A 27,026-nucleotide genomic window follows, 5' to 3' on the forward strand; every position below is an offset into this window, starting at 1 on the left:
GTCGTTTCTGTGATGAACTGATGCCTAGTCATGGACTCCTACTCAGAGCAAAGAATAAATAAAAAGATATTTTCATCTTGTGATAGGTGTTCCCTCCCCCCCAGAGTACTGGCTACCTTTGAATTGTGAAGGCCAGCTGCCAGATTTAGGTGTAACGTGCAGAAGTATCATTAAGAAAAAAGTTGGGGGTTTTGTTTTGTGCGCTTACCATGGCAACAAAAGTACTGGAGCTGCAATTCTAACATTGCTGAATGTTGACAGCTGAAGCCCCAACCATTATAAAATTCAGAAGAAAGGAATGTTGATGGCCTGCAGAAATTAGGGTTTTAATTACATGATGATGGCTGACTGAATTTGTCAATCATTTTTTTTGTCATAATGTTTTTCTGAGGTGATGAAGATATATGTATTCTAATGTTGATTGTTTTTCAGAAATAGTGAGAAAGCCAATTCAGCAAATTGTTTGGTGTTGACAGATAACCTTCCTGCACTGGTTAAAAAGTAGAGATATTAGTTGGTTTCATATATTTCCAAGAAAAAAAGCATCCCCAAACCCTCCAGTCCTTCCAGATTCCCCAGCTCTTTCAGGTAATCCAGTAATGCTGTTTCTGCTATGAAGTTTCCTTGGGTTATTTCTTAATTGCTGGTAAGTCTGAGTGACTGATGCTTTTTATAATCCGTTTGATTTCCATGTGTATAGATAAAAGTACAGCTACTGCAAAAAGACCCCAAATCTTTTTCCCTGCAACTACCTCAGACTGTGTCATTCTGACATGTACTAAGCAACATGATGCAATGGGGCTCTGTCTTGCAAACCTGCTGTTCGGTGTTGCTCTCCAGCAGCACAGGGCAGCTGTGCTCTCCCATGGGAGCAGGGCAGCACCTGTGCGGAGCAGCCAGCCCCTGGGATATGGCATGCTCCTGTGCTGGAAGGTGCCTGCTGGGGTGCTTGGACAGGCCTCGGAGGCTGGTTCCTGGTGCATCCCAGCACATGTGGCATGTTGCTTCCAGTTTAGTATGTGCTAGATCAGAACTGCGACACTGTTGTTGCTTCTAATTAGCAGAGACCTTGTTCTGTGGCGAGGTTCCCCAAAAAGTCAAGCTCTGCACTAAAGGATAAACCGAAACTGCAAATAAGGGGTAAACAGCAGGTCCAAGCAGAGTGGCTGGTGACTCCCAGTTGAGAGAGGGGAAAAGGCCATTTGGTCTAGTTAAGTTTGGGACATGCTGAAAACCAGTGGCTCTCAGCTGTTTGGAATGTAGACTCTCTGGTGCAGTGAAAGCAGTTATGTTTGTTCTCCTGAGCTGCCGTTTTGTTACAGACCAGACTGTGCTGTCACTGCTACTACCTTTTTTCTTTTTTTTTTTTTTTTTTTTTTTGGTATTTTAGGTGCCAGGTTAACAGGACACCTCAGGAAATAGTCCCAAGGTAGTTAAGACAAGTCCTCTGAGTTTGTGGCTGGAGCAGTGCCTAATGGCCACAAGCAGCTCAAGAGTGTGTTTGTTAAATGATGTTTTGGCATGTTATTGGCTGGCTTATCTGAGCAAGTATGTTCTTGAACGGAATATATATGTAAGCATTTTAAGTGCCCCATTAATCAGACTACTTGAACGATAAGCTCACTACATTTTTAGACTTAGGTCATTACGGGGTTTTTTGCCTTAAATGTATTTCAGCACAGTATCTTATGACATGTTTCGTTTCTTTCTTTGCTTAGCCAGAAGGCAAAAAAAATCCTGCTGAGGAGAAAACAGTCCCGGGAGGGAAGAGAAGGTTCCGGTCCGTGACGACGGGGGGATATCCCCCCTCGGCACAGCAGCCCTCTTGGACCGCGCGGTTCAGCGCGGCGCAGAGCCGCGGGCGCGCCGCTCCGAAGGGCCTCCAGCGCTGCCGGGCCCGCCGAGGCGCCGCCGATCCCCGCTGCGCGGTGGGGCGCGGTGCCTCCGCGGAGGGCACCGGAGGCGGCGCCTGCGCGTCGCTCGCCCGCACGTGCCCTGCGGTGGCCGCGGGGCCGGGAGCGGTGGCGGCGGCGGCGGCGGGTTGCGGGCCGCTGCGGCAGCGTGAGTGCGGGCTCGGGGGGGTGGGTGTCCAGCGGCGAGGATGCGGCAACCCCCGCTGCACCGGCCGCGGGGAGCGGGCTGTCCCCGCCGCGCCTGCGCCGCCTGCCCGGCGGCCGGCTCCTCTCCCCGGGCCCGCTCGTCCTGTGTGAGCCGGCCGCCGCGCGTGCCGGCGGGGCTGGCGGCGCCGCTGGAGCGGGGAGGGGGCGCTCAGTAACGCTCGAGAACGAGGGGCGGAGGCGGCCGTGCGGGCAGCGCGGGGCGGGCGGGAGGAGCGTTGCGGGGCGAGGTCCCCTCCGCGCAGCGGCCCTCATGGCCTTTTGACCGGTCGCTCTCGCTGTCAGCGCTCCGCCGCTTCCCGCGGCATTTTGAGGTCTGAAATTCTGCTTATGCCTGTCCTTACGATTTAGCGTTTTGGCTGATACCTGCCAGCTTCGGTAACTTCGCCTGGGCGTAAGCAGGCGAAGGGATCCGCGAAAGACGAAGACTCTGAGCTTCGTTTCCCGTGTCATTCCTAATGCGTTGGTTGGTCTCGGGTGTGATCGCACTACTCAAACCTCAGAAATCCACTGAATGCACCTTCAGGCTGCTTGAAGCAGCAGCGCAGGGTCCTCCCAGCCTGCTCCTCTAGAACCACAGGGACTATTTCCCCATCAGACCTGGTTCATAGCAGGTAACAGAAAGGGTGAACTGGGTTGTGGGGAAATTGTTTTCAGCTGGGTGTATCTACTGAGACTAATGTGTTACAGCCCAATTTATGCAGAAGAGCCACCTCTGCCCTGTGAGTTGGAGTTGAAACGTATATTGATTATCTTTTATTTTTGCTTTTAAAAACAATTTTGCTGTTAGGAATTGTGTAATGTGAGGGATATGAAAGTTAAAATACAAGCAAGGCCTAAGAATCCAAAAAGGTGGAAAAATAATTCTTTATTTAAGCTCGAATCTGCAGGAGTTATGGCTGAGTTGGAACAGGGGGGACCACTTGCTGCCTAGCGGGCCGCTGTGTTTGTGGTGAACACTGATTCACATTATTAGTGGGTCTGTTGGTATTTCCGTTCTTCCTCACTTCTGCAGACTGTCACAGCGTGCAGCTTTCCTGCTCTGGATCCCCAGCAGACCCAGCAGTGAGTTTAGCCTGTAGTATCTTCACGTAAATATTTTTTGCAGTTCTGTGCTCCAGTACTTCTTCCCATCTCTGTGGTATCTCCATTTTGCTGATTGAGCAGAGATTTGAGTTTTCCCATACACGGTATCTACCTGCCTGTTCCCTCTGAATACACCTAGAGAGTTGGAAGATTTCCAAAGTGTTGTACCAGAGCTCTTTGCTCTCCTTCGCTCAAAAGAGAAGTGTTATTGAGATGTTAGGTTTCTTTAAAACATTCTTAAAACAGGGGAGATTATTTGGTGTAAGAGCTAACTTCTTTTCAAAGGAAGGAGTATGGTTTGCTTGCTTGACACAGCAGCTTTGTCTTCAGCTAGAGCCAAGCATAGCGTGGTACTGAATTCAGTAGTGAAACATGGGCGAACTGGGAAGAAAACCTAAGTAGATGACTCTTATTCTTGACACAAGGAATGGTTTGTTGCAGGATCTTGACAGCAGTGAAAACAACATATAAAATCCCTTACGTTGTGAAAATTACTTACATTCATGCCATCAGAAACGTTAGGAGGCTTCTTTGTGCATTGATTTTCGCACTTAAAGGATAATTTCAAGTTGAAAGTGACCTCCGAAGTTTCTCCAGTCAAATGCCCACTTAAAGCAGGGCTAATTTTGAAGATTGGTCTGGATGCTGTATTTTGCAATCCTTAATGGTATTTAAAAACTCATGAAATCTTCATGAGCATGTTACCAGGTTATTGTGAATTGTAAATTTTCTTTATAGGAGTTAGATTACAAGAATATTTGTAATCATATGACTCATTTCTTGGGGGGAATGTCTCATAAAAAATGATCAGCTCAACTCCATGTTTGGGATGTGCAAGTTGTGACAAAGCTCTGAGAGATTTTTAGGCTCGATACAGAATGTCTTGAGGAAGCTGGGAGTGGGAGAGAAGAGAAGAATAAGCAATAGTCAAAGCCAGTTTAGACTAGGGTATATGGTCCAGTGCAGTCCAGCTTGTGAGAGTGCCCACTGAGTGTTTGCACTTTTGCTGAGCTGTCTTCTTAAGAAAAGTATGTAATTAAATCTGTGTGCTATCCTGAGTTTTATTGACAATTGGAAAACACAAACTTTTCTTTTTTTTTTTGACACAGCTGCAATGGGTCCTGTTTACACTGCTAGAATAAATGTTTAAGGATAGCTGTCGTCTTAATGACAATTTTTTTCTTCAGTTGTGGGTGGGAGGGAAATGAGACTTCTAGAAAACCATGTTTTAACTAGTCTTGACACAAAGTGAAGACCATCAACTGGTACTTAAGACAGGATTAAGGCTAAGCTTGTTTAAATTCTGGTTAGCTGAGTACTGACAGACCATAAAATAACTCACTGTTATCTTGGAGATCTCTTGTGGTCACCACAAAAACACACAAAAATGTGGTTTTTCCTTTTTTCTTTGGCCTGTGCTCTCTGTAAAGAGAAGTGCTTATTCCCTTCTGGAGGTTTTGCAGAGTTGAGAGCTTGCAGATCTGATAGTTCCAGAGAAAATGATGCTCTTAAGCGAAGGGATGTTGCCACTAAAGCAGGTAACCTAGCATAGAAATGCTGAGTTAATTCACCAGTACAGCCTCTATACTGAAGCTTTTTTCTAACATTGTGCATTGTGACAGCTTTTTAATTGTTTCCAGAGTTGTTTGTATTGTTTTGGCGTGTGAGGGAGGAGTTAGAAGTAGAATGGGCTGAAACATAAGGAAAATATTACTTGTAAAAATGCACAGTTCTACAGAAAAGCACACTTTAGCATGCAGATCTTAAAGTTTGGTGCTGTGTTCGCACCTTCAGAAAAGCTTTCTGTAATTCATGTTCCTTGTACCCACTAACCCCACAAAGAGAGTAATCATGTGTTCAGCTCAAACAAAACCTTAAAAAAAAAAAAAGGGGGAATGCTTAAGATATCTTTAAAACAATCTTGCTATGGATTGGACAGCTGTTCTTTCGTAACTGCTGCAGGGTGGCTGTGGCACATATCGCTCAAAGTCGCCGAGATCCAGAGCCTGCTGGCCGCAAGGCAAAGGCTCCAGAGCTGGACTCCTGCCTAGTCCTGCCCACTCGCCACCCGTGGCAGCTCAGTTCGTCTTCTCTCCTGCCTCCACTCGCATTCAGGGGGAGCTGGTGGTGGCTGATGCTCGTGCAGGCTGCATGGGTTCTGGTGAGTGCGTGCACCTCAATGTTAAAAGCTTATGGGATGCTCTCTTCTATCTTCTCCCCGTTGATTATGGCTCGTGGCATGGTTTGTTGTATCTTCTTATTGTGGATTGTTGTTTGATGTTTAAAAACTCATAGTGTTTGATCACAAGGCAGTAGCGTTTGTATTTTCAGGTAGGGTGGAGGGCTATGAAGTTATTTTGAGCTTCCAATTTCCTTAATAAACAGCAGCTAAACAGAAACAAAGCTGCTAGTTGCAAACCCTCAGCTGTTTTCTATTTAGTGTCTTCACTTGGGGTTCAGTGACATTGATGTGTCAGGGCTCAGGCTGTCTTGTTAGCAAATGTTATAGTAATCCTGGCTGCTGTTTCCAGTACGTATTTTTCAAAGTGGCTCACTATGTTGTTTGCTTAGCAAGGGAGGATTTTCACTATCGCCATGTAAAGCTGCTTCTTCCATTTCCCTGTTTATTTAATAGCAAAAGATTTGCATATTTTAATAGTTTTTTTTTTTGTCACTGAGTGGAGACCAAAGAGTCCAATTAAACTAAAGAGGTGTGTTGACTAAGCTTAATGATCTTCTATCAACTACAACTTGGTGGAAGCTGACTTTTAGCGATGCTAATAAAAATCAGAAGCTATGTGATAACTATTTGTTAATCAGTTGCCACAAATTTCGCAACATTTTGTGCACAAATGACATGCACAAGGGATTAATACTTGGTTTTTACTCTTTTCCTACTCTTATAACTAAGAATTAAGATAAAAACAGTTCCTGACAAGATTCAAGTCCAAAGAAGAGTCGGATAATCAAATCCTGCTGAGAGGGAGCAGGGCTATTGCCTTTTGGGGATGCAACAGAGATTTTAAGTCTTAACACAGAGATATTGCTGCATTACAGCAATGCATTTGAGTTACATTTTGGTCATTCCAAAGGCTGACGTCAGAATGGTCTCTAATATGAGTCAGAGGCAGATATCAAAAAATTGTCGTTACAGTATGTTATGTTTAAAAAAAATATGTAGAGAAAGCAGATATGGTGAAGGAAAGTTTCTCTTGGTTGGAAATAAGTGACGAAATGGTCTAGAATCTATTATCTACATTATGTTTGTGTAAACTGGCCTTGTTTCCTGGTTGGGATCACGGTTTACTTGCGTTTCTAGATACTGTGATATTGTCTTCCTTGGAAACATGTATGCTGTTAAAAGAACAAAACAATTTTTTTAAAAATGTTTTCTAGCTATTTCTGCAAGTAGACAGTTGGTTGTGTTTGTTTGTTAGTTTTCTGGAGCTAGTCTTAAGGATGGAAAGGGACTTTCTCCCAGAAAATGCTGGGCACTGTGGTTCTGACACAAAAGTGAGGAGTCACTCGAGTTCTTACTTTCTGAATTCTGGCAATAGCTAGCTGTGGGGGTAAAGATGATGGGTGTCTCTGGTTTATCGCCTGTCACAGTTCAAAACAGCAGTATTTTCCTATATTTTTGAGGGGAAAAAAACTTTCCCATACAAAAATATACCCAGACTGCAATATTTACCGAAACAGTCTGTCAGGGAATAGGGTTTGCAGATGGCTCTTGAAAAAATTTGAGTGTTTGTGTTGTGTAACACTACAGTTGGGTGCCTGCAAATCTATAGCCCTTTGTAACACATAACTCCTGTGATGCAAGTGTGCAGTGACTTCTTATACTGCCAAAACTCCGATGACTCTTGTGCAGTTATTGCTCAGAGCTGGATCTTGATTTTTGTCCATGAGGCAGGGCTAAGCGTGCTTTCCTGCATCCTCATAACTGATACTGCCTCACTGGAAGGTGGCTGTCAGCCCTTTGCAGGCTTGTGAAACATGTAGAAGGGTCAGGATAAGGCTGGGGGGGGAGGTGTGGATGGATGGTGGTTAAATAAAATTGCCACCAAACTAGAGTCACCGGTAACAACAAGCAGTGTTTGTGCTTTTAAGACTCGAGCAGGCATATGTAATGGCTTCCATTGCAATGTTATCAGTTCTGACTGGTGGGTGTGAGTTTAAGTTGTTTGTTTGTGATGTCATTTCTGCTTTAGCAAGAATGGGAATTTGTTAGCATATAGAAGGTGCTGTCCAGGACATGCTTGTAATGTTGGATCGCTGTGTCTAATAAAATGGCTGCAAGTCTACATATTTCTGTCTGCAGGCATGACCAATAAGCTCTAATTTTGGCTTGGTGCCTGCTTTGGTTCTCGTGTGGAGCTATAAGAAACAGGAAGGGTTACCAATATGGTGAACCAGATACAGATTTTTTTATATATATTATTTTTTCAAGTCTTCTGTGGTATATTTGTAAAATTCACTGTTTAATATAGATTAGTGGGGAAAAATTTTGTCTACAAATGCTTCTGGTTTTGGAAGAAACCACTGTCTTACTGTAATAATTTAAGTTACTGGCTAACAGATGTCATCTTGTTAGAGGCTTTTTATTACACACATACCTCAATCATCTTTCTTGCCATTGAATGTTTTTGTCAGTCCAGTAGCAAGGATGGGTAAGAATATCCTGTTAATAGTTTTGATGTGGGTCAGGCGCAGAACTGAAATGTAATCTAGATCTTCTAAAACACAGTTCAGTACATTAATAAATGTACAGATCATCTCCAGTCAAACGAAAAATATCTGTGTGAGCTTTTAGTTGTTGTTTTAATTCAGTTCCTTCTTGTCTGGCATCATTGATGATCAGTGTTATAGCTGCTTTCTTCTTTTTCTCTCCAGAAATGTCCTTCCTGCCTGACTTCGGGATCTTCACCATGGGCATGTGGTCTATTGGTCTTGGAGCTATTGGTGCAGCTGTGACAGGGATCATCCTTGCTAACACTGACTTATTTTTGTCCAAGCCAGAAAAGGCTGCGTTGGAGTTTTTAGAGGAGATAGAGCTAAAAACTTTGGGATCAGGTAAGCTTGTGGATGTTTCAGCTCACATTCTTTGATAATTGGCCTTTTATAAGAACATTTGTAAGGCCAGGGTTGGGAGAGTTTTTCTTAATCTTCCCTAGTTAGAATACGTAGTTGGGTGTCCTTGATAGCAGATAATTATGGTGAAAGACAACCAAAACTGGTATTTCTGGGTGAAACATGACACACTTCTAAAAATCAATAAAGGAATAATACCCTGTCATGCTATATATTATGTTATATATTTTTTTTTCTGATAGAAATGTATTTGAATGTGGAATTCTCTGCAGTGCTTTGTGTTGGTCCTTAAAGCATTAATCATTATAAAAAAGAATGGCTGATACTACTGTTGATGCTGTTTCTCCTGTACAAACAGAACAAAGAACATTCAAAGCAAGTGAACTATGGAAGAAGAATGGTGCAGTGATCATGGCTGTGCGAAGACCTGGATGTTTTTTGTGCAGAGAGGTACTTGCTGGGTTGAGGATTAATTAGGAAGAGTTGAGCTCTATTTGCATAGATTCCCTTTAAGTAAAGAGAGGAGGTGAATAGGACAGTCATCAGATACACCTGAAGTATCTGAAAAGTCTTGTTTCCTACCCCAGATCAGTCGCCAGCTAACAGCACACTTGGTTTTCTTTGTAGCTGGTTTGTATAGTCTAGGTCCTGAGCGTTTTCCTTCTGAAGGTGATGGATACACGACTTTCACATCTGCCAGAGACCTAGCCCATGGTAATTAGAAAGGGAGATTACACAAAATCCAATTTGTAATGAGTCTTAGGAGCTTATTGTATTCCATATGTCCAAAATAAATCTCAGTGAGCCAGGTACTCTCTGGTCAGAAGCAGCCCAAGACTGGGCTGGCAGAAAGCCATCAGATAAAGCTCAGCAGCAAAAAAGAGATGTGCATAAAGGGGAGTCTCTTGCTGTTCTGGATGCTGAATGTGAGGTAGGAAGGTAAGGAGTCTGAAGACAAGGAGTTACTGTTCCATAACAAGGTGGGTTGGGAAACAAAATTTGATCCTTAAGTTGGCATTAGGCTTCTTGGGCGGAGGTGGGAGGAGACACTTAAAATACGATTTGAATGTACTGTGTGCCTGGCAACAGCCATAACTTGTACCTTGGCCATTATTTTTCTCATAGCTATGGGGAAAAATAGCAATGATGTTGTTACTCACTACTCTATAACATGGCATAATTAATATTGCAACCACTTAATTAAGGGGTCTGCTCACATCAGTAGTAACTGCTTAAGTATGCGTAGAATTCATGGAAGGTTAAATAGTCAAGTACTTTGTTCTCTTTAACAGGTGTAGTGTAGGCAGGAGGAGAACGCGCTACATGCCTGACTCTGCCTTTCACATGCAGTCAGACAGCAATTCATTAATAATTTTTTTTAAATGCTAACTTCCTAAGTAGGAAGTCTTTCAGAAAAAAAATGAGGAGCGATAAATTTTATTTTCTAATTCTTATTTTTGATTCAAAACTTCAGATTTTTAACAGAGGCAGTCACACTAGTAACCAGCTAATTAGAGCAAAGAATTGTTTTGTATTTTAACTGTGAAAGTGTTTGAAAAAGCTTTTAAATTGTCTAAACTGAAGTTATTTTTGATTATTGTATACTCAAAGCATTTGTGTGAGTTAACTCTTGCCTTTCTCCTAAGAACAGTTCAATTGCCCTTTTCTTCTGTCCATTAACATTTCTCCAAAGTATGATGAAAGCTGCTTCTTTTCTCATCATTGCTGACTCTGAGCTGGTGGAATGGTTCAATACAGGTGGCTTGCCATATCTGTTAACCTGCAGGCAGTAGGTTTTTATTTTTTTTGCAGGAGACAAAATGCACTTGCTTTCCACTATCTTACATCTTGGAAAGGATGTTGAACTTTGTCCTTGTTGACAGCACCAAGAAGCAATATATACTTCCCTGGACACAGTGGTAGGGTTAAATAGTGGCCATTCTACCTCATAGATCACCAACCTGATACCGATGGTGAGGTCATGCTTCCATTATCCACTGCAAAGAATGTCACAAATCCTACTGGAATGATGTCTTTGGATCCTGAAATATGAAAAAAATAATGAAAGAAATACGTAGTTTTTTATCTTTATCATCTGCATCCTAGATCATCAGATTCCTTTTTTGGTACTTTAGATAGACTATGTTTAACAGGACTATACTTCTAGATCTCATAGTCTGCATCTGGCCGTGTAGTGATCCAGTCATGGTGAAAGTGCCATGGGATTGCTAAATACTGTAGGTATCAACTCAAGCAGCCTAAAGTAGCAGAAAAGCAATAGTTGAACTATCAGAGGGACAAACCGAAATGGGAATTGTTCTTTTGGGTTGTCCCTGCTTTGGTGGAGAGAAGAAGCGTTCTGCTAGGGTGTGCTTGTCTGCTTTTTACAAAACCAAGAAAACAGTTTCACTGACTAGATGAAATGGCCACAGCCCCATGGGAAGGCTGTACAGCTGTTATGTACTATAATTTGCTCACAAAAATAGACTACATTGCTTTCTCTTATTGTATCATTTTTAAGTAGCAGTAAATAAAAACAAGTTAGGTCTAGTCCCAAGATGCTGCCTGAAGTTTAATCTCTTGAGAATTTTAAAACTTAACTATGCTCTTACGTTATTCCTGCTCTCTCCCCTCCCAAAAGCCAAGCAAGGAGACACAAAATGAACACCACCAAACTGCTGAAGTGCCTTTCTCCAAAAGACTAATCGAAGTTTAATAGCATCACTGTCTCTCCAGAAAGAGTGATTTCTGGTCTTGCAGGGAACCCCACTGCACTGGCCTGGAACATCAGTTCTTGGACATGTTAGGTTGCAATACGTTTTTTTTTGTTTATTTTGTTTTGTTGATCATGATATGATGAATACATGAAACGATCATGTTCAGCGATATAAAAAAAACTCAGATAAAATTGTTATTAACCTCCCTTTTAGGAAGATCTTCCAAGATTAGGAAGACATTTTGTTGTGGGAAAAGAGAAAATAATTACCAGATTGTTGAGAACAGAAAAGAGGTGAAAGATCTGACAAGTGTTCAGCGGTGATCCTTTAACTCACACTGACTACTCGGTGCTTGCTTGTGATGCTGATTCATCTTTTTTCATTTCCTCTGAAAAAGACAGAGTAGTGAACTGGAAAGCTGCCCTTACCCTTTCACTTACTGATGTCTTTCTCAAATATCTTTTCTCCTGTCCGTTCACCCCTATCTGCATGCTACTTGATACTCAGTAAATTCTAGATATCCCGCAAGCCTTTGAGTTAAGGCATTTCAGTTAGGTGGCCAAGGGTGTTCACGTAAACTGTGTCCATTTTTCAAAACGGCAGGGCCAGTAAAACTGACCTTTGTCCACTGGAGATGAGAAGAAGTATATTTGCAGTGTGCACTCTGTTGGAAACCTCGGAGCCCTTTGTACAAATTGTGGGAGCTGAAATTCCTTCAGCAGAATGAAAACCCAGCAGATGAGTGGCAACACCTTACGCTCGTGCACAGCAGAAAAAGCAGTATTGCTTTGGGGGTGCTGAAGGTGTATGAAGAAATCCCCTGATTATTTTCACTGGGAGAGTGAAGTGATGTGCAAGCACATCTTTTCACTGTTCTGTAAACACTTTAAAAGATAATTGAAGTCCTAGCACAGGCAAGGTATGTCTACGGCTTTGAGATAAAAATTTGTTTTCTCCAGGATTTTAATATTTTATCCAGTAAATGCTCAAAAAATCTCCTTCCTCCATGCTTAATGAAGAAAATTTTAGTAAATCTAGTGAAGACTTGCCTAGGAGTAGAGCCAGCTTAAACGTCTGATATACAGGTCTGTTTGTTTCACGCTGCAAACTAGAATTTACATATGTTTCTGATGTTCTTGAAATTAAAGGTGAAGCTTTCCAACCCCCATCTACTGCCTGAAATATTTGGGTCTTTTTGTTTTCTTAGGAGGCTTCTGAGCTCTCCTCTCTGAAACCTCAGCTGTCCAAGTTGAGTGTCCCTCTCTATGCTGTTGTGAAAGAGAAGATAGGGACTGAAGTGGAGGATTTTCAGCATTATTTCAAAGGAGAAATCTTTCTGGACGAAAAGGTATAGTGAAGTCGGTGCTCTCCTTTTTTTAAAAACAAGCTTATGAATGTCCTCTTTGAAGAGCTTGTATAAATAATATAGATAGAATGTGGTCTGAATGAAAAAGGATTTAGTAGCATTGCAGTTTAAGAAGTTAATTAGCTTTGCCTTTCTCTATATATATCCTGCACAGCTTACAAACTGCTCTGTAGCTGTGCACTGATAACATGCTGTTGCGGGATTAGTCCTGTCCTCCCCTTTAACAGGTAAACAATATGGCCTATTAATATTTATTCCTTTCTTCCACTGGCTGTGTGACTTGCTGATGTTTATGATGTGTGAATCGAGGTCTGAAGGTGACAGACAATTGATTCATGATGTACAGCCCAATTTGCAGTGATGTGGCTTGTCCCAGTAAACTGGCACATGCTGTATTGACATTCTCATGTCCTGTAAAACTATGGCCCTGCTTACTCCTTAACCCAGAAGATGCATTTAGAAATCCTTTGGCTCTGAAAGAAAAAGAATACATAATTAAAATCAACTAGAAGATATGTTTGTTTTCCCCCCACTCTACCCGTGTGAAAGAATCAGGCCGATTTTTTTTTTTTTTTTGTAAAGAGATGGCTGATAAAGTTTCAGGACTTGGCACCACTGTTACCTCTTTACCAGCATTTTTATTGCCATACTTAAAAAATAAGAAAAAAGACATTTATCACAAAGCACCCTTGTTGTCAGTAATGTGGATGTAGATGTATATGGGGCTTGAATACCTGTGGACCAGCTTAAAATCTGCATGAATGGTGACAGGACGACTAGTTGGCTGTGTGGAGGTAAGTGGTCATGTAGTGTATTAAAGAGGTTAGTTCAGGTGCAATTTCTTTTTAGCTGTGCCTGATCAGCTTTTGTGCGTTGTGACCTTGGACAGGTTGGCTGGTTTCCTGAATTTCGTTTGGGAGGAAAAGTTCTTTTCACTTTGTTTGCTGAGATATTTTCTGTTTCCCCACAGAAGGGCTTCTATGGGCCACGCAGACGAAAAATGATGATGTCGGGCTTCTTCCGCTTTGGGGTCTGGCAAAATTTTTTCCGTGCTTGGAAAAGTGGATATAGTGGTAACCTGGAAGGAGAAGGATTCACCCTGGGAGGAGTATATGTGATTGGGGCAGGAAGACAGGTACTGCAGGCCATCTAGGAGGCTTTTATGTCTCCTGAGAGACCAAAAGTTTCTTCTCTGGAATTGTTCAGTTGCTGCTCAGTTCATCTTTCATGGGGAGCCTAGTGTACGAATTTCTGTCTTTTGTCTTGATTAGGGTGTTTTACTGGAGCATCGCGAGAAGGAATTTGGAGACAAAGTCAGCCTTCCATCTGTCCTTGAAGCTGCGGAGAAGATAGAACCACAAGCTTCCTAAATAGTTGCACGTTTCTGATTGCAGCTTGAAACGTAGAATGCATCTGTTTCTTGAATGTGCGGCTTAATAGCTTCTTAAGTATTAGTGATCAATGCAGAGGAAAGATTCTCTGTTCAGACATAGTAAATGATGAAAACCCTCCAGTTTCGGTTTGTTTTTTGTCACCTTGCAGCCTTTCGGGTAGTCAGGATTTCAACTGGTCTTTTGTGTCTGATTGTATTAATGAAAGGCTAGGTCTAAAATCTGACCTAGACTCGATGTTTTCAGTCAGAGACAAGTTGGTTGAAAACCTCTCTACCTAGGGGAACAAAACTCTGCTAAGGCTGGCGTCATGGAGTACCAGCTGAGGTTGAAGGATGATAAAATTTTATGTAGATGAAATGCCTTTGCTTTTTGCTATTTCATAAACATGTAAACACATCTGTGTTTCTAGAAGACTTAATCCTGTCAGCCTAGATTATTCTGAGATTATGCATTCAAGATATGCCAGGATGTCTACCCAGTAAGTTTCTTGTTGGTTAACTACTGGCTCTACATCTTCCAGTTCTTTGTGTGACTCCCCGCAAAGACTGAAAACATCTAATGTTCACTCCAGAAGATAATTGTGGCATGAGGGCAAGTTCCTTCTTGTGTTTAAGATTCTGGAAAAAAAAAAAAAGTAACAATATCAGAGAGCACATCAAGTAGAGTTTTCATCTTGGCTTGAGTTCTGCAGTAGAATGGCTGTGCTGTTACTTCTTAGAAGTAGATGCAGCGTTGCACAGTATGACCCATGAGGACCAGTACCATACATAGCCAAATATGCATACCTAGACTGAAGTATGAACAGGACAGCATGAGTTTTCCAAATGTGCTGATGTTTCAAAGTCTAAACAGAATTTTAACATTGCACTTAGAGAGGATTATCAAGTGTCGGGTATCCTTCATTAGCTGGTGTATATAAAATACTAAGTAACTTTGGAAAAATGTGTGAGCTAGAACATACTAAGCTAGCAGAAGAATTAAAGGGAAGGATTCTTTTGTCCTGGAAGCAGGTCAGTCTGAACTGTCATTCTGCTTTCTTCTGACCTTAAAATTAATGAAACCTTCATGTATCATTGGTACTGAGGGCAGGGATACTTTGCAACTCTGAAACTTTAGTAATATGCTTATTTTTGCTCTGTGTGCCGGTGCCTATCCATCTGTATTGTTGAGCTGTGTGCAAAAAAATGGTCATACATGATGGTGACTGTGTGAAACCTTAAATGCCAAAAACTCTAAAACTTCACAACACCGAGGCCTGGCCTTAGTCTGTGTTGAATGAGTTATGCAGGCTTTGAAATTGCATCATTATGGATGTAATCCTGGCCTTTTTTTTTCCCCAATATTTAGGTCCAGGCAGAAACTAAAAATATTTGTGCTTTTCAGAGTCTGTTCTTCACAGTTCCCTGAAACTACACTAGCAGTGAGAATTTTGAGTGATTTGTACGTTCACTCAAGATGTTTCATTTGAAAACTAAATGGAAATTGGATTCACGTATGCTATTATCAGCTGAAATTTGTGTTTCACTGTTTTGAGGGATGGAGGAAGGAACAGGAGTTTGGAGGGTAAAGCAGCAAAGCGTACAGCAAATTGACCACATGCTACGGACTTTCTCTGTAAAGGCTTTCCTAAGATTCATGAACAGATGCAGAGAACCATACATTGTGTCTGTCCACGTTCTGAGCTGCCTGGTGAGGATGCCCACAAGATGGCGTCAAAAAATTGTTGTATGCTCAAAGACATAAAATGACTGACTGGAGGTGGGCTCCTCTGAATGGCAGCCAGACAGCTGCCGAGAGTTTGCTCCATGAAATAAAGAACTGTGTCTGAGGGTGCTTTGTCCTGGGTTTCACCACTGAAAGGAGGTACCTGTATCTGGAGTGCTTGCTTGACACAAGGCACCTAAAACTCTTCCTCTACAAACCTGCAAAGTTCAAAGTGATGTGTAAGTGGCCGCTTCTCTGCAGTAGGTGTATTGTTACTTTTGAGTGCAAGTGGTGGGAAACACAAAAGAGACGCTGAAAGAAATGAGTGGGAGCTACTGCTTCTTACAGTTGCAAGATGCTACTAATAACAAAGACCTTACAATAGGAGGAGAATTCTGGATTACAGCTCCCATTGAGTTTTCTTTCCAATGGGAACTGGAGAGCTTTGCCATTTGCAGAGGACAGATCTTGCACAAAGAGACAGAGAAAGAAGGTACTGATCTTAGCCCTGGATTTCAGGCCTTGTTGCAAGGGCTGTTTATGCATTTCACATAAACATGAAATGTGAAAGGCCTAAACAGTCCTTGGAGAACGGGATGGAAGCCAAGTAAATTCCAAGAAATTTAAGATAAAGTGCCTTAGAACCTGCTAAATCTGGAGGGCATCTGCTTACAATTTAGTGTACGCACAATTGAATTCTCCCCTCTCTGACAGAGGTGGCCACTCGTTCTTTCAGTCAGGCTGCAGAAAGTCGTAGAGGCTGACAAGGATGTCCCAGGGTTGCAGCCCTGCTGTTAGCCCACCCAAAGGGACCACAGTTTGTGGTCTTGGAAACACAAGCAGGAAACTATCGTGTCCAGCATTTAGAATGTTTAGCTGAAGTATAATGGCTGTTAAACATACAAATTGCTAATGCTGCAATGATGAAATGCTCCTTTAGCATAGAAACATTTTTAGAAAGACCCATCAAGTCCTTTTGAGGGTGTTTATTAAAACACTCTTGGAGTCTGAAAGTTGTCTACTCTGTCAGCTTCAGCAAACACATATGTACAGTAACTGTGTCACACCCAGGTCCAGGAGAGTGTTTTCCTACTGTTAACAGTGATAGTTCCCATAAACAGCTAGCGGGACAGTGTACTTCTGGATTCAAGAGTTACATAAGCTTACCCATATTTCAAAGTTTTCTAATCCTGTCTTTCAGAGATCAAGTCAAAACTGGGAGCTACAAAAGGTCCAAATGATATTTGAAAATGTTCTGAAGAATTATTGATAAATTTGATTATTTTTTAAGCCAATGGTGAGATTATTTGGAGTTGAATGATCCTTTCTGAACTCAATGTAGACAAAATACAAACGGAGAGGATGGAAAATACACAGTGCTTAGGAGCTAGGAATAGTTAATAGGAAATACGCAGTCTGGAAGAAATAAAAATGTCAGCAAAATAGTAAAGGGGGAACAAATGGATTCTAAGTGAATTTTCAGTGCTGGAGACTGCAAGGTCTGACTATCTGGTTGAATTTTTTTTTTCTTCTATAAATGTAGAATGTTCATTGAAAAATAATTTTTTTCGTATTTGTGGTACCAACAGCTACCTCTGCTGGCCCAGTTCCTTATATACATTTAATGTGGTGGGTTTTTTTTTTTTAACATACGTACACAAAATCTAAATCATTTCTCAGTGCATAAAATATCACATCACAGTTCAACACTCAGCTAGTTACTGGAAACTCTAATAATTGAAAGTTTGTTTATTCTGGGCTTGAGAAACAAAAGTCCCCTGTAGTAATTTATCTTCAATTTTCCCTTGTTTGTAAGCCCGTTCATTTTTTTTTTTCAGTACAAATACAGGGTTAATAAAACTTTAAGAAGGAAAATGCTGTGAAGTCAATGGGGTAGGTGTAATACAGGAACGTTCTTTGTGCTTGAACTTTTAAAGATATGGATTACATTTCCGATCTGTGCTGTCCTTTTAAAGCCATTGGAAAGATGATCTGCATCAGAATTTGTTTTTTGTTTATTTCCTGTTCTGCATTTTTGTTTCCCTGTGTGTGTTACCCATTCCCACGGCTGTCAAACTGGCCGCAACGGGCGCCGTTTGCAAATAGGATTCCTGTGATGAGCTTTGGTAGAAAGAAAAGAATGAGCGAATTGCTTTTTCTCTCTGGCCCGCTGGATGTCACTGCTACCCCAGCCAAAATGAAGGTCTGCCCTAAACCCCAGGTTGTTTGCTGCAGTAGAAGATTTGCGTAACGAAGATGCCAGGCACAGACCGCTGTAGGCTCCCATGAGGCTGGAAGAAAGCTGTGAGGAAAGACATCTGCTCCTGAGATCTTTTCACTAGTGTGGACGTTTTCCTTTTTAAAATAAGAAACTTAAAAGAAGAATATACTGTGTTGAATGATACGGTCTGTGGTATACAGATATTTCTAAATGAATGTGAAGGGAATAAATCATTAATAGACTCACTGTAATCCTTACTAATGTCTTACGTTTTACTAATACTAATTTGAGATACTGCCAGTGTGTGAGTTGCTTCCTTTATCCCATAGGCTTTTGTCAGGGGCTGATTTAGTGGAGCTGGAGTAGAAAGGTGTAATAGTCACTTGGTAACAGCAGAGGGAGGTGGGCAGATGGGGAAAATACTGGGGAGAAATGAAACGTTAAATCACCGATTCAGTCTCATCCTCTTTAATTTTGTTTGATATCTGAATAGTTCCATCCTAGTTTATTCTTCTGATTGATCTCGAAAATGTTATAAAAGTTTTCCGTAAAATATTTCTACTTTCTCTTTTTAGGTCCAGCCACTGATTTCTTAGTAGTTGAAGTTTAAAGTCTCTCAGTAGTTTCTGTAGGCTTTTTTCCCCACACACACTCTTATCTCTCTTCACCTCATATTTATCAAAACCACATTATCATTCCAACTTTAACTCTGATTTCCAGAAACCTCCCTGCATAAATAGAAATTTCTTCCACTGGAAAGTTGTGTTTGATGATAACGATAACGCTGAGCAGATACAGTGGAACTGGTGACTAGCTGTGGTCATGCCATTTTCCACTCCAGCCACTCATAATCTATCCTTCATTAATTTTAGGAAATGTTTTGTAGTGGCCAGAGGTAATAGCATTGATAAACCATACATGAACATTGGCCTGCACAAGTTCACTAACAAAACAGATTTTCCATTTTCATTCCTGCAGTACTTGTTACACCCTTTTACTGCCAAAGTGACTCTTTTAGAAGTCTTCCAGTTTGCCCTAGCACTTAGTTGATGTTTCTGTGATGGATGAGATTTTTACTCTAATTTTCTTGGCATCACAGTGAAGCACACAGAACAGAGATAATGTCAAAGGCAAATAAATAGGACAGAGGGATGTTATTCAAACTGTCTCCACACTAATGCTGAACACAGTTAATTCAACTATTCTGCAAATCGCTAACACTAGCCATTTTACAAGACTATTTTAAATTGCAAGAGAACCTTATTTTACTGATGAATGCCTTTCTTAATTCCACAGTCCTTACTTCCTAAAGCCACTGAATTTCCTTGAAATTTCCCCTTTCGCCTGCTGAATCTTAGCAGTTATTATTGCACCCTCCACCTGCCCATCTCTTATAGAAGCAGCACACTGGAGCTTTCTGCCTTGGCTCTGGACTTTACTGGAGATGTAACTCAGGGCTCTGTAAGATAACTGAAGCGCTTCTGAGATGGACAAAGGATCTCTCCTAGTTCTTTTTACCACCTGATAATCCAATGACCTTTCCTAGCTCCCCTTCTTCACATAGATCCTCCTTAAAATTCAAGTGAATTTTCTAGCATCTTCTTTCAGCTTTACCAGGCAATTCAATTTTACTTTGGTTTCTAAGAAGCCTCAAGCAAGCTCGGGGAGGCCTGTAAACAGAGTCTATAGAGAAGCTGCTATTGTGCAACAATCTTGAGGTGTCACTGCAGAATTATGAAATGCCTTTCTCCAGACCCAGACTGGAGCCCTGAAATGGTATCTGTCTGGAGGCGGTTATTCAGCCTGAAGAAGAGAAGGCTCTGAGGAGATCTTCTAGCAGTCTTCCAGTACCTAAAGGGGGCCTACAAGAAAGCTGGAAAGGAACTATTTGCAAGGGCATGTAGTGATAGGACAAGGGGCGATGGCTTTAAACTGAAAGGGTGTGGGAAAAGAACCGTAATTGAGGAAATGGAGAAACACAGCTTCGTAAAGTTCAGCTCAAAAGCTGTAATATTAAAGGTAGCTCTGGGGCAAGGCGCAGCTGTTGCTCCCAGGAACGCAATGCGGTTGGCATGAACGAGGCCTGCACTAGCCAAACAGAACATATAATGTCCTTGAAATGGGGAGCAGAGTGGTACGAAGGTACCACAGCTCGCCCCTGTTCTCAGGAATAAAAGGATGGCTGGCAAAGGTAACCGCACAACTGTCAAGAAAGATGGATCACGGCCCTGGCCTCAGCAATGGTGATGGATAGAGTCATTCACCTAGGCCATTTGAGCATGTCAATATTCAGCAAGTTGCCATATGGCTGGCCTTTGGGGTGAACTTTGCTCATTATAATATCATTATAATACCAAAACACACCTCCATCCCAAAAGCTACCCACCTCCGGGCTGTGATGAGCCCCCACTGAGCAGGTGTCCTGAATTTCTTCTTGTCTATACTTTAAATCAAAGCGAGGAAAATTTGCACCTATCCTGACGAAAATATGCTTGACTAGACTCATTGAAGCCTCATCAAAAAAGTATAAAAATGGCTTAAGAGAAAGGGGTGTTGGGCGAAGACCTCCATCGGAATGTCTGGGATTAGTTGACAGGCTGGACCTCTCTTCTCCCCCCCATAGGGATGCCTGTTGGGTAAGAGCTCTGTGTTATACACACTTAGTTATTAACATTCTGCTAGCTATTTAGTATTATCACTGATCAGTTCTGGTTTTATATTGTTCCAAATCAAATCTATTTTTGCAGTCAGTCCCTATCACCGGCTCTCTTCGAATCTGTATCCTGTCACAAGTATATGTAATAAAGTTTGTCATATATATATAGAGAAGTATAAGTTTCCAGAAACTTCATAATTGATACCAAGAGTATAAGGGATTTGGCCCATTGCGCTGCCCGTTGGGTCCCTGAACAGGTCAGGCGAACACCCTCTAACTTAGTGGGCTGCCCAGGGCTGGCAGGCGGGTCGAGTACAAGGGTCTTGTCTTTCTTGGGAAGCCAGTAAACTGGTCAAATTGCTCCCTGACCTCTATTGACCTGACCTTGTGTCATAACGTGACAAAGGGGGTAGATTTCAATTAGATATAAGGAAGAAATGTTTTACAATGAGTGTGGTGATGCACTGGAACAGGTTGCTCAGAGAAGTGGATGCTCCATCCCTGGAGGTGTTCAAGGCCAGGCTGGATGAGGCTTTGAGCAACCCGGTGTAGTGGAAGGTGTCCCTGCCTGTGACAGGGGGCATTGGAACTAGATGATCTTCAAGGTCCCTTCCAACCCAAACCATTCCATGATTCTGTGGAATTCTATGACAGCTGAGCCTAGCTGTGGCCCTTGAAGTGTTCAGCCTTTCCGACCTTTCGCTTAAGCCAGCAGTCACAATACCCGTGCCTCAGGCAAGCTCTTGCATTTGAGAGTTTTGAAGGTGCAAACAACTCCCCTCCTCCTTTTTTTTTTTAACATTTCTTTGAACAACTGCATGTAGGGGATGAGGATGAATCTTGATAATGCGACCAGAGGGTGGGTGACGCACCGGTGTCTATCCACTTTCTTTGACTTCAGATGGATGTGGGTGAGCGGAACTGTGCGTTTATGCCATATTAATTCTAGCACAGTTTTTGTTGTCAGCCTTGTCCTAGTGAGAATTATCACACAAGAGAAGCATTAAGCTCAGCCTGTTTAATTGCTCCCCCTGGTTCCCTTCACTCTTTAGCCGAGCACTCGGTGGGATTGCCACCGTCTTTGTGAGCAGCGCTTTTTCCTGATCTGGGAGGAATAAGTCCCCAAAGTTCAAACCCTGGAGCAGGTGAAGGAAGTGTAGAGAACATGAGGCGGCCTGTAGTAAAGCCTCTGGTGTTGGACTACCTTCCTTAGGCTTGCCTTCCTGCACACAAGTCTATTTTCGTAATCAGAGAAAATAATTTTTCTCTATATATAAAGAAGAGAATGAAGACGACAGAAGTGTTTCCCTGTGTTGAAAGATCATAAGGCATGGAAAAGAAGGGAATGGGAGCAGTGCATGGAAGCTGGGAGCTGAGCTGGACAGGGAGGGGCAGGGCTCTTCCCCACCGTGAGCCATCACTTGCTCACCACACGGCTTTCAAAACCACGGCTCAGCCGCTTTTTCCCCTCCCTCCTCACTTCCCAGCACCTCGAAAGGGATTTAAAAGCCCTTGGATGCCTGGAGACTCAAAATACTCTTCGGGCTAATTTTGGGTTGTCTTCTCCGCCTTTCGGCTTTCCAGGTAAAGCTCGACTGTGTCTTCAATAACACGCTGAAAGAGCTGCCCCCAGCACGCTGGTTCCTGCCCTGAACGCCCCTGCGGCGGGACGAAACGCGGCTGAGAGGGCGGGCTGGCCGCCCGGCCCGGGGGCGGAACAGGCCGGCTTTCCGAGCCGCTGCCGCACTGCGGGGCACGCGGTCCGCTCGGCCAGAAAACGCGGCTAAAATAAAACAGCCGAGAGCCTGCTGAGCGGCCAGGGGTCTCCTCCGGCTGAGCCGCCAAAGAGCGCTGCGGGCGGCCTCCCGCCCCTGGAGAAGAGGCGGTGGGAACGTGAGGGCTGGCCGTTCCCGGCGCTGGGGCGGGGCGGGGGCCGCGGGCGCTCGCAGCCTCTGCTCAGCCTCGGGGGTCCTCGAGGGACGCCTGTGGGTGACCACAGCGAGCGAAGCCGCCTGGAGGCCCACGAGAGCCCGGGGATCCGCAGGGAGAGCTGGGCCTCCTCCGCGTCTTCTTTGTGCGGACTACGGCTGCGTGCGGTAGGGCGTGGGCGGAGCTGTGCGCTGCCTCGGCCTCCGGCGAGGGCGCGGCGGCGGTTCGGCTCGGCTCGGCTCGTTTCCGCGGAGAGGCACCGCTGGCGGCTGGCCGGGCTGACGCGGGGAAGGTCCCGAAGTGCCGCCGCGCCGTGTCCATGGACTAGCCGAGGCAGCGGGACGACGCCCGACTACACCGACCGCCGCCTCGCCCTCCGCGCAACTCGGCAAAACTTAGCTGGCTGCTGCCGGTGAGTCCTTGGCTGCCCCGCCGCCCGACCGCGCGTCCCCGTCTGCCCCGCCTCCCCGCCGCACGGAGTGTCCCTTTCTCAGCCACCCCCCGTCTTTAAGCACCGTTGTTTTAACCCCCCCCGGAGCACGGCTTTTCGCTGCAGCATCCCCTGGGAGCTGGCAGCCATTGAACCGGGCGGGGAGCAGGCGCTGCCCGGCCGCCCTCCCGCGGGGCGAGCAGCAGCCCTCAGGCTTCCTTGGTAAGTTTCCCTAAAACACGGGGCGATGGCGAGCCTTTGCCGTTGTCCTTATCCATTGAAGGAAGCCGGAGAGGTTGGGCGAGGCTTCCTCTAGGAGTTCACGATAAGTTGTTTCATTGAGCGAGGTGTCCCAAGGGAGATTTTTTTTTTTATTATTTATTTTTTAATAAAAGGCCTGTAGGGGTGCTGCAGCCGCCAGGCAGCGTTTACCTGCTCCTTACTCCGCCGTAGCACCGGCCGCTGCCAGCCCCTGCTCTCAATCCAGGCGTTGCTGTAAGCAGAAGCAACTGCATCGTGTGTGCGCGGATTGAGGCCCGTAACTGTTTTTTTTTGTGGTTTTTTTTTTTTTTTCTAAAAAGTTTTAGTTTAGTTACTGTTAAGTTGTGTTGGCGAGGGGCCTCTCTGACACCCTCTGAGCTTCTCGCCGAAACGCTGCCGGCCGTGGGGCGCGGCGGCACCTGTGGTGGCGGGTCGTTTTGTGCCCTTGTGATCCTCCGGTGGGTGTTTGCATGATCAGCACATCACCACTTCCCGCTTGGGCATTTATGTACCCGGTTGTCTTTGTAGTTTCAGGTGGACGTTTTGTTTCTGGTTTTCTGACCGCTGCTGAGGAGAGAGTGAGGAAGCTCAGGTGGAAAAGGCTCGGTATTATGCAGGACCCTTGGTGTTATACCTGCCTAACTCCAGGACTGGTGCTTTTTGTGTAGAACAAGCCACAGTTTTACACTTTCAAAATACCAGCTCGAGGCCGCTAGGCATGCATCTGACTATCTTTTGTACTCAGTGTAGACGTAGGGTTTAATTTTGAGCCTTTCTGAATTTAAAAAAAAAGGTTGTAAAAATAAGGTAAGTTATTTGTTTTGGGTTTTCCGTAGTAGATCTTCAAAGGTGGTGGTGGAGGAAAGGATATTTTAAGATAACAGGCACGATAAGATTTTTTCTAGCACTGCTTTTTTTTATTATAGGGACATAATGCTTGTGACCTAGAGCTCTAGATAAAATGGAAGAGCATGGAAGTACAGAGTGTATATTGTTCATAAATGCTCAGTGGGATGATGATCTATGACTATCTCCATCAGTGAGTTAGGCATCAGTACTCACATGCTCTTATGACTTCCTGGGCCACTTTATACTTAAAATAAATGAGTGAAACTTTAAATGCTTGGGTGTGGATGATTGAGATGCTACTGCTATTTGCTTGACAGAAGAATTGTGTGGGGGGAGAAGGGGTCTAGTCATTGGTGTGAAGTAGGAATGAGCTGTGGGGGAAAGTACTTTGCACTTGTTTTTTTTTTTAAAAAAAATGAATTCAGGGCACCTGTGTTGTTGGAGTGGTATTCTTTATCCTCTGGCTAATGACACTGGAAGAAGGTACTTTTAGGGTTTGATGTATGTCCTTTTAGGTTTGTTCTTGCAGAGTGGGGAGGGAAGAACATAGTGATGATGTCTGTCCCCAGAGATTTTTGTATTTTAAATTACAGTGCTACTGAAACAGCAGTTTTTAGAAGTAGCTTCCTAAAAGTTTGGGAATGCATTTATAATAGTGTTGAAAAACAATGTTCAAGTAAGTTTCATGGTTGGTGTTTTGCTTTATTTTTGTTGGTCTCGCTCATAGATGGACAAGGCCTTGCTAAAGGCGATGTCTCGAACTAAATCAAAATCACTGAAAGTTGCTCCTCAGTGTCTGATGTGTGCTCTGTGTGATTTTTGTTTAGTGTAAGTTGATCCAGTTAGCTTCCTTTGTGTCAAAGCATTATCTTCAGTCCCCAGGTAAGACGACCAAATCAGAAGAAACTTCACTTGAGTCTTATTCTTTTCTCTGGTTGTAGTCTTTGCCTCACATTTAGTGTATTGCAGAATTAAACTTATGGTGTTTGCCTGTTTAAAGCCTCTTTCCTCTCCTCCCTGTCCCCTTGCAGGGGAAGGAGGGGGGCAGAAAAGAAAGAAAAGTATTATCTTTTGTGAGCACTGTTAGGAGCAATGTCTGTCTGTGCAAGAGCCTTCATACATGTAACATGCCTCACGGGACTGAAATGGGATGTGTTCTGGGCTATCTTTTGCTAGATGTAGGTCTCACAATACTTAATGAAAGGATCATAGGTCCTTGCTCTGAACCCTTAAATTCTATGTTTGGGGCACTTTCTTTGGTATTGAAGATGCAGCTTTTTGCTCTAAGATATAGCAAGAAAATTGTTGACGTGGTGTGTTATGAATTTGGTCCTGGCGGGATGCAAATGTGTAGGTAATCTGGATGAAGAAGTTTAAGTTGTAGGCTAACTGCTAATGAAGAATTGAGGAATATGCTTTTTGATTCCTTATGGATTGTTTTGTGTTGAGGCTGACCTCTGATTTTCTCAGAGGATAGTTATATTTGTTTTATGAAGCTTTGGTGTGTGGCTACCAGTCGACCATTACCAGGAAATAAATGTTTAAAAAAAAAAGGGGGGGGGGAAATGACAATCACACTTTTCTCTGACAAACTCTTACAATTAATTCTCATAGTTTTCTATCAATATTCCCTTTGAAATTGGCTGTGGCACAGTTTGAGTGCTGCTGAATGTGAATAAATTAAACTCTTGTTCTTATTGTGTTAGATTAGAAATGTGATCAAGGTGTGTACGAGGGGAAGCTGAGTTCACAAAGCTATTGTCAAAACTGTTCATACAGATCTTCCTTTTATGCAAATTTCTAGTTTTTTTTAAAAAAAAAAATTCCACTTGGGTGGGGTACGTTTAAATAATGTGGGTTTCAGACACCAGACAAAGGAGATGCTTAAGCCTCACTCACATGTGAGTAAAGAATGTTTTTACTTGTGGGCTTTTTGTGCCATGCTGCTTTGCACTGTCAGTTCCTGGGTCAAAACTTTCTGTTCCTGGTAGAATGGGCTTTTGTACTTTGGCATCTGTGGAGTGTAAATGTTCAGAGTAAATGTTGCGGGCCGTTGCTAAGGGGAAATTAAGAAATAGTCCTTTTTCAGGTGGCTTCTGATTGTATGTCAAAAGGATGACCATGTGTCTTCCTCAGTAGTATTACACAGTCCTAAAATCCCGCGACTCCTCTAGAGCTAGAGTGTTGGTAGCTTGCATGAGGTTACTGGTACAGCCTTCCAGCCCTGGTGCAGCTCAGGCAGCAATGAGATTCTTCTCCTTGACCCCTTGGCTCATGCTCAACCAAAAGTGCCTGATAAAGGAAAGGTTAAGAACAATGTCAGAGGTCATCAGAATAAAGCTCGTCAAGGTTAGATGTGTGTGGGTTTTAAAGCTTAATAGCTTGGTTCCCCCCTTAAAAGGCTGAGATCTGATTTTAATCTGGCAATCAAAAAAAAAAGGAGAGGCAGGGACACTGAAGTGTCTAGGTTCAGATGACTTCATTTTGAAAACAGTCACAATTTAATTACTTAAATATAGTTGAATGTCTTTATATTTGAATTTTTTGTGTTGTAAAACAGCTGTTCTTTATTCTGGATGACTGAACAAAACCTGTTTTCACTATGGTCAGTGAGCTGAAAAATCATTGTTGAGTAAATTCTTCTATTTTGGGCATGTCACAGGTAAGGGTTACAGCAAAGGATTTAACCTGCAGAAAATGGCGATCCTCGAATATTGACAGGATGAGGGATTGTGATGTTTGCATTTGAAACTGCTGACTTGAATGGCCAGGCTTTTTCTGACCTTCTTTACCAATGTGACATAAATCTTGGAAGCCCTTAGAGAGGGGAGAAGTTTCATTCTGCTTGATTATTCACACTTGAATTCTGCTGTCACTTATGCAGAAAACTTTTAGCAAATGAAAATAAAATATACTGAACACAAGAGGAACTGTATCCAAACCCAGGGCTCTTAGTAGGATTTAAAAGTAAATTTATTTTCCTTTCTGGTTCAAATTGTACCTCAGTCCCTGCTTGGAAGGGGGGCCAGCACTTGTTTTTGCTTCAGTGTTTCCTGTCTCTCTTCCTTTTCAGGAGCAAAGCAAGTGTTTTCTCCCTTTCCTTGTAGTAAAGCTCATACATGATACGTGTAAGTGAATGAATTTCTGTTCTTATCCAGAGTGCCTGCTTACATGTGTTTCTTGTGAGAGCTGTTCTGTGTCCTTG

General features: G+C 43.2%; 2 protein-coding genes across 4 annotated transcripts in view; both read left to right on the plus strand.

The window, feature by feature from the left end:
- The first annotated feature begins 417 nt into the window (after nucleotides 1-417).
- Nucleotides 418-15,103, plus strand: PRXL2A (peroxiredoxin like 2A). 2 transcript variants are annotated; one of them, XM_086616945.1, is made up of 6 exons: nucleotides 418-646; nucleotides 8,097-8,276; nucleotides 8,653-8,744; nucleotides 12,219-12,359; nucleotides 13,348-13,512; nucleotides 13,649-15,103. In XM_086616945.1, the coding sequence occupies exons 2-6, from the start codon at nucleotides 8,099-8,101 to the stop codon at nucleotides 13,745-13,747; spliced, it is 675 nt and encodes a 224-aa protein (XP_086473071.1). In that variant the 5' UTR covers nucleotides 418-646; nucleotides 8,097-8,098; the 3' UTR covers nucleotides 13,748-15,103. The 2 variants fall into 2 exon arrangements, with proteins under 2 accessions (XP_086473071.1, XP_086473070.1); XM_086616944.1 differs by lacking the exon at nucleotides 418-646 and adding an exon at nucleotides 5,154-5,364.
- A 7,569-nt stretch (nucleotides 15,104-22,672) lies between these two features.
- Nucleotides 22,673-27,026, plus strand: part of TSPAN14 (tetraspanin 14) — a 44,087-nt gene continuing 39,733 nt past the window's right edge. Inside the window, exon 1 of one of the 2 annotated variants that reach the window (XM_086616602.1) lies at nucleotides 22,673-22,693. The gene's annotated coding sequence lies outside the window, so the exon portion shown is untranslated. Of the gene's footprint in view, nucleotides 22,694-23,412; nucleotides 23,431-27,026 lie in introns of those variants that run through there. The other variant, XM_086616603.1, reaches the window with a different exon arrangement.

Source organism: Tauraco erythrolophus, chromosome 9 (genome assembly GCF_009769465.1).
Source record: "Tauraco erythrolophus isolate bTauEry1 chromosome 9, bTauEry1.pri, whole genome shotgun sequence".
Classification (NCBI taxonomy): Eukaryota; Metazoa; Chordata; class Aves; order Musophagiformes; family Musophagidae; genus Tauraco; species Tauraco erythrolophus.

What these genes read in the sequence shown, in the direction of transcription:
- PRXL2A (XM_086616944.1), top strand. An exon ending in GCTAAAAACTTTGGGATCAG is followed by an intron (nt 8,277 to 8,652) that starts GTAAGCTTGTGG and finishes CTGTACAAACAG; the next exon opens with AACAAAGAACATTCAAAGCA. An exon ending in GATGTTTTTTGTGCAGAGAG is followed by an intron (nt 8,745 to 12,218) that starts GTACTTGCTGGG and finishes TTGTTTTCTTAG; the next exon opens with GAGGCTTCTGAGCTCTCCTC.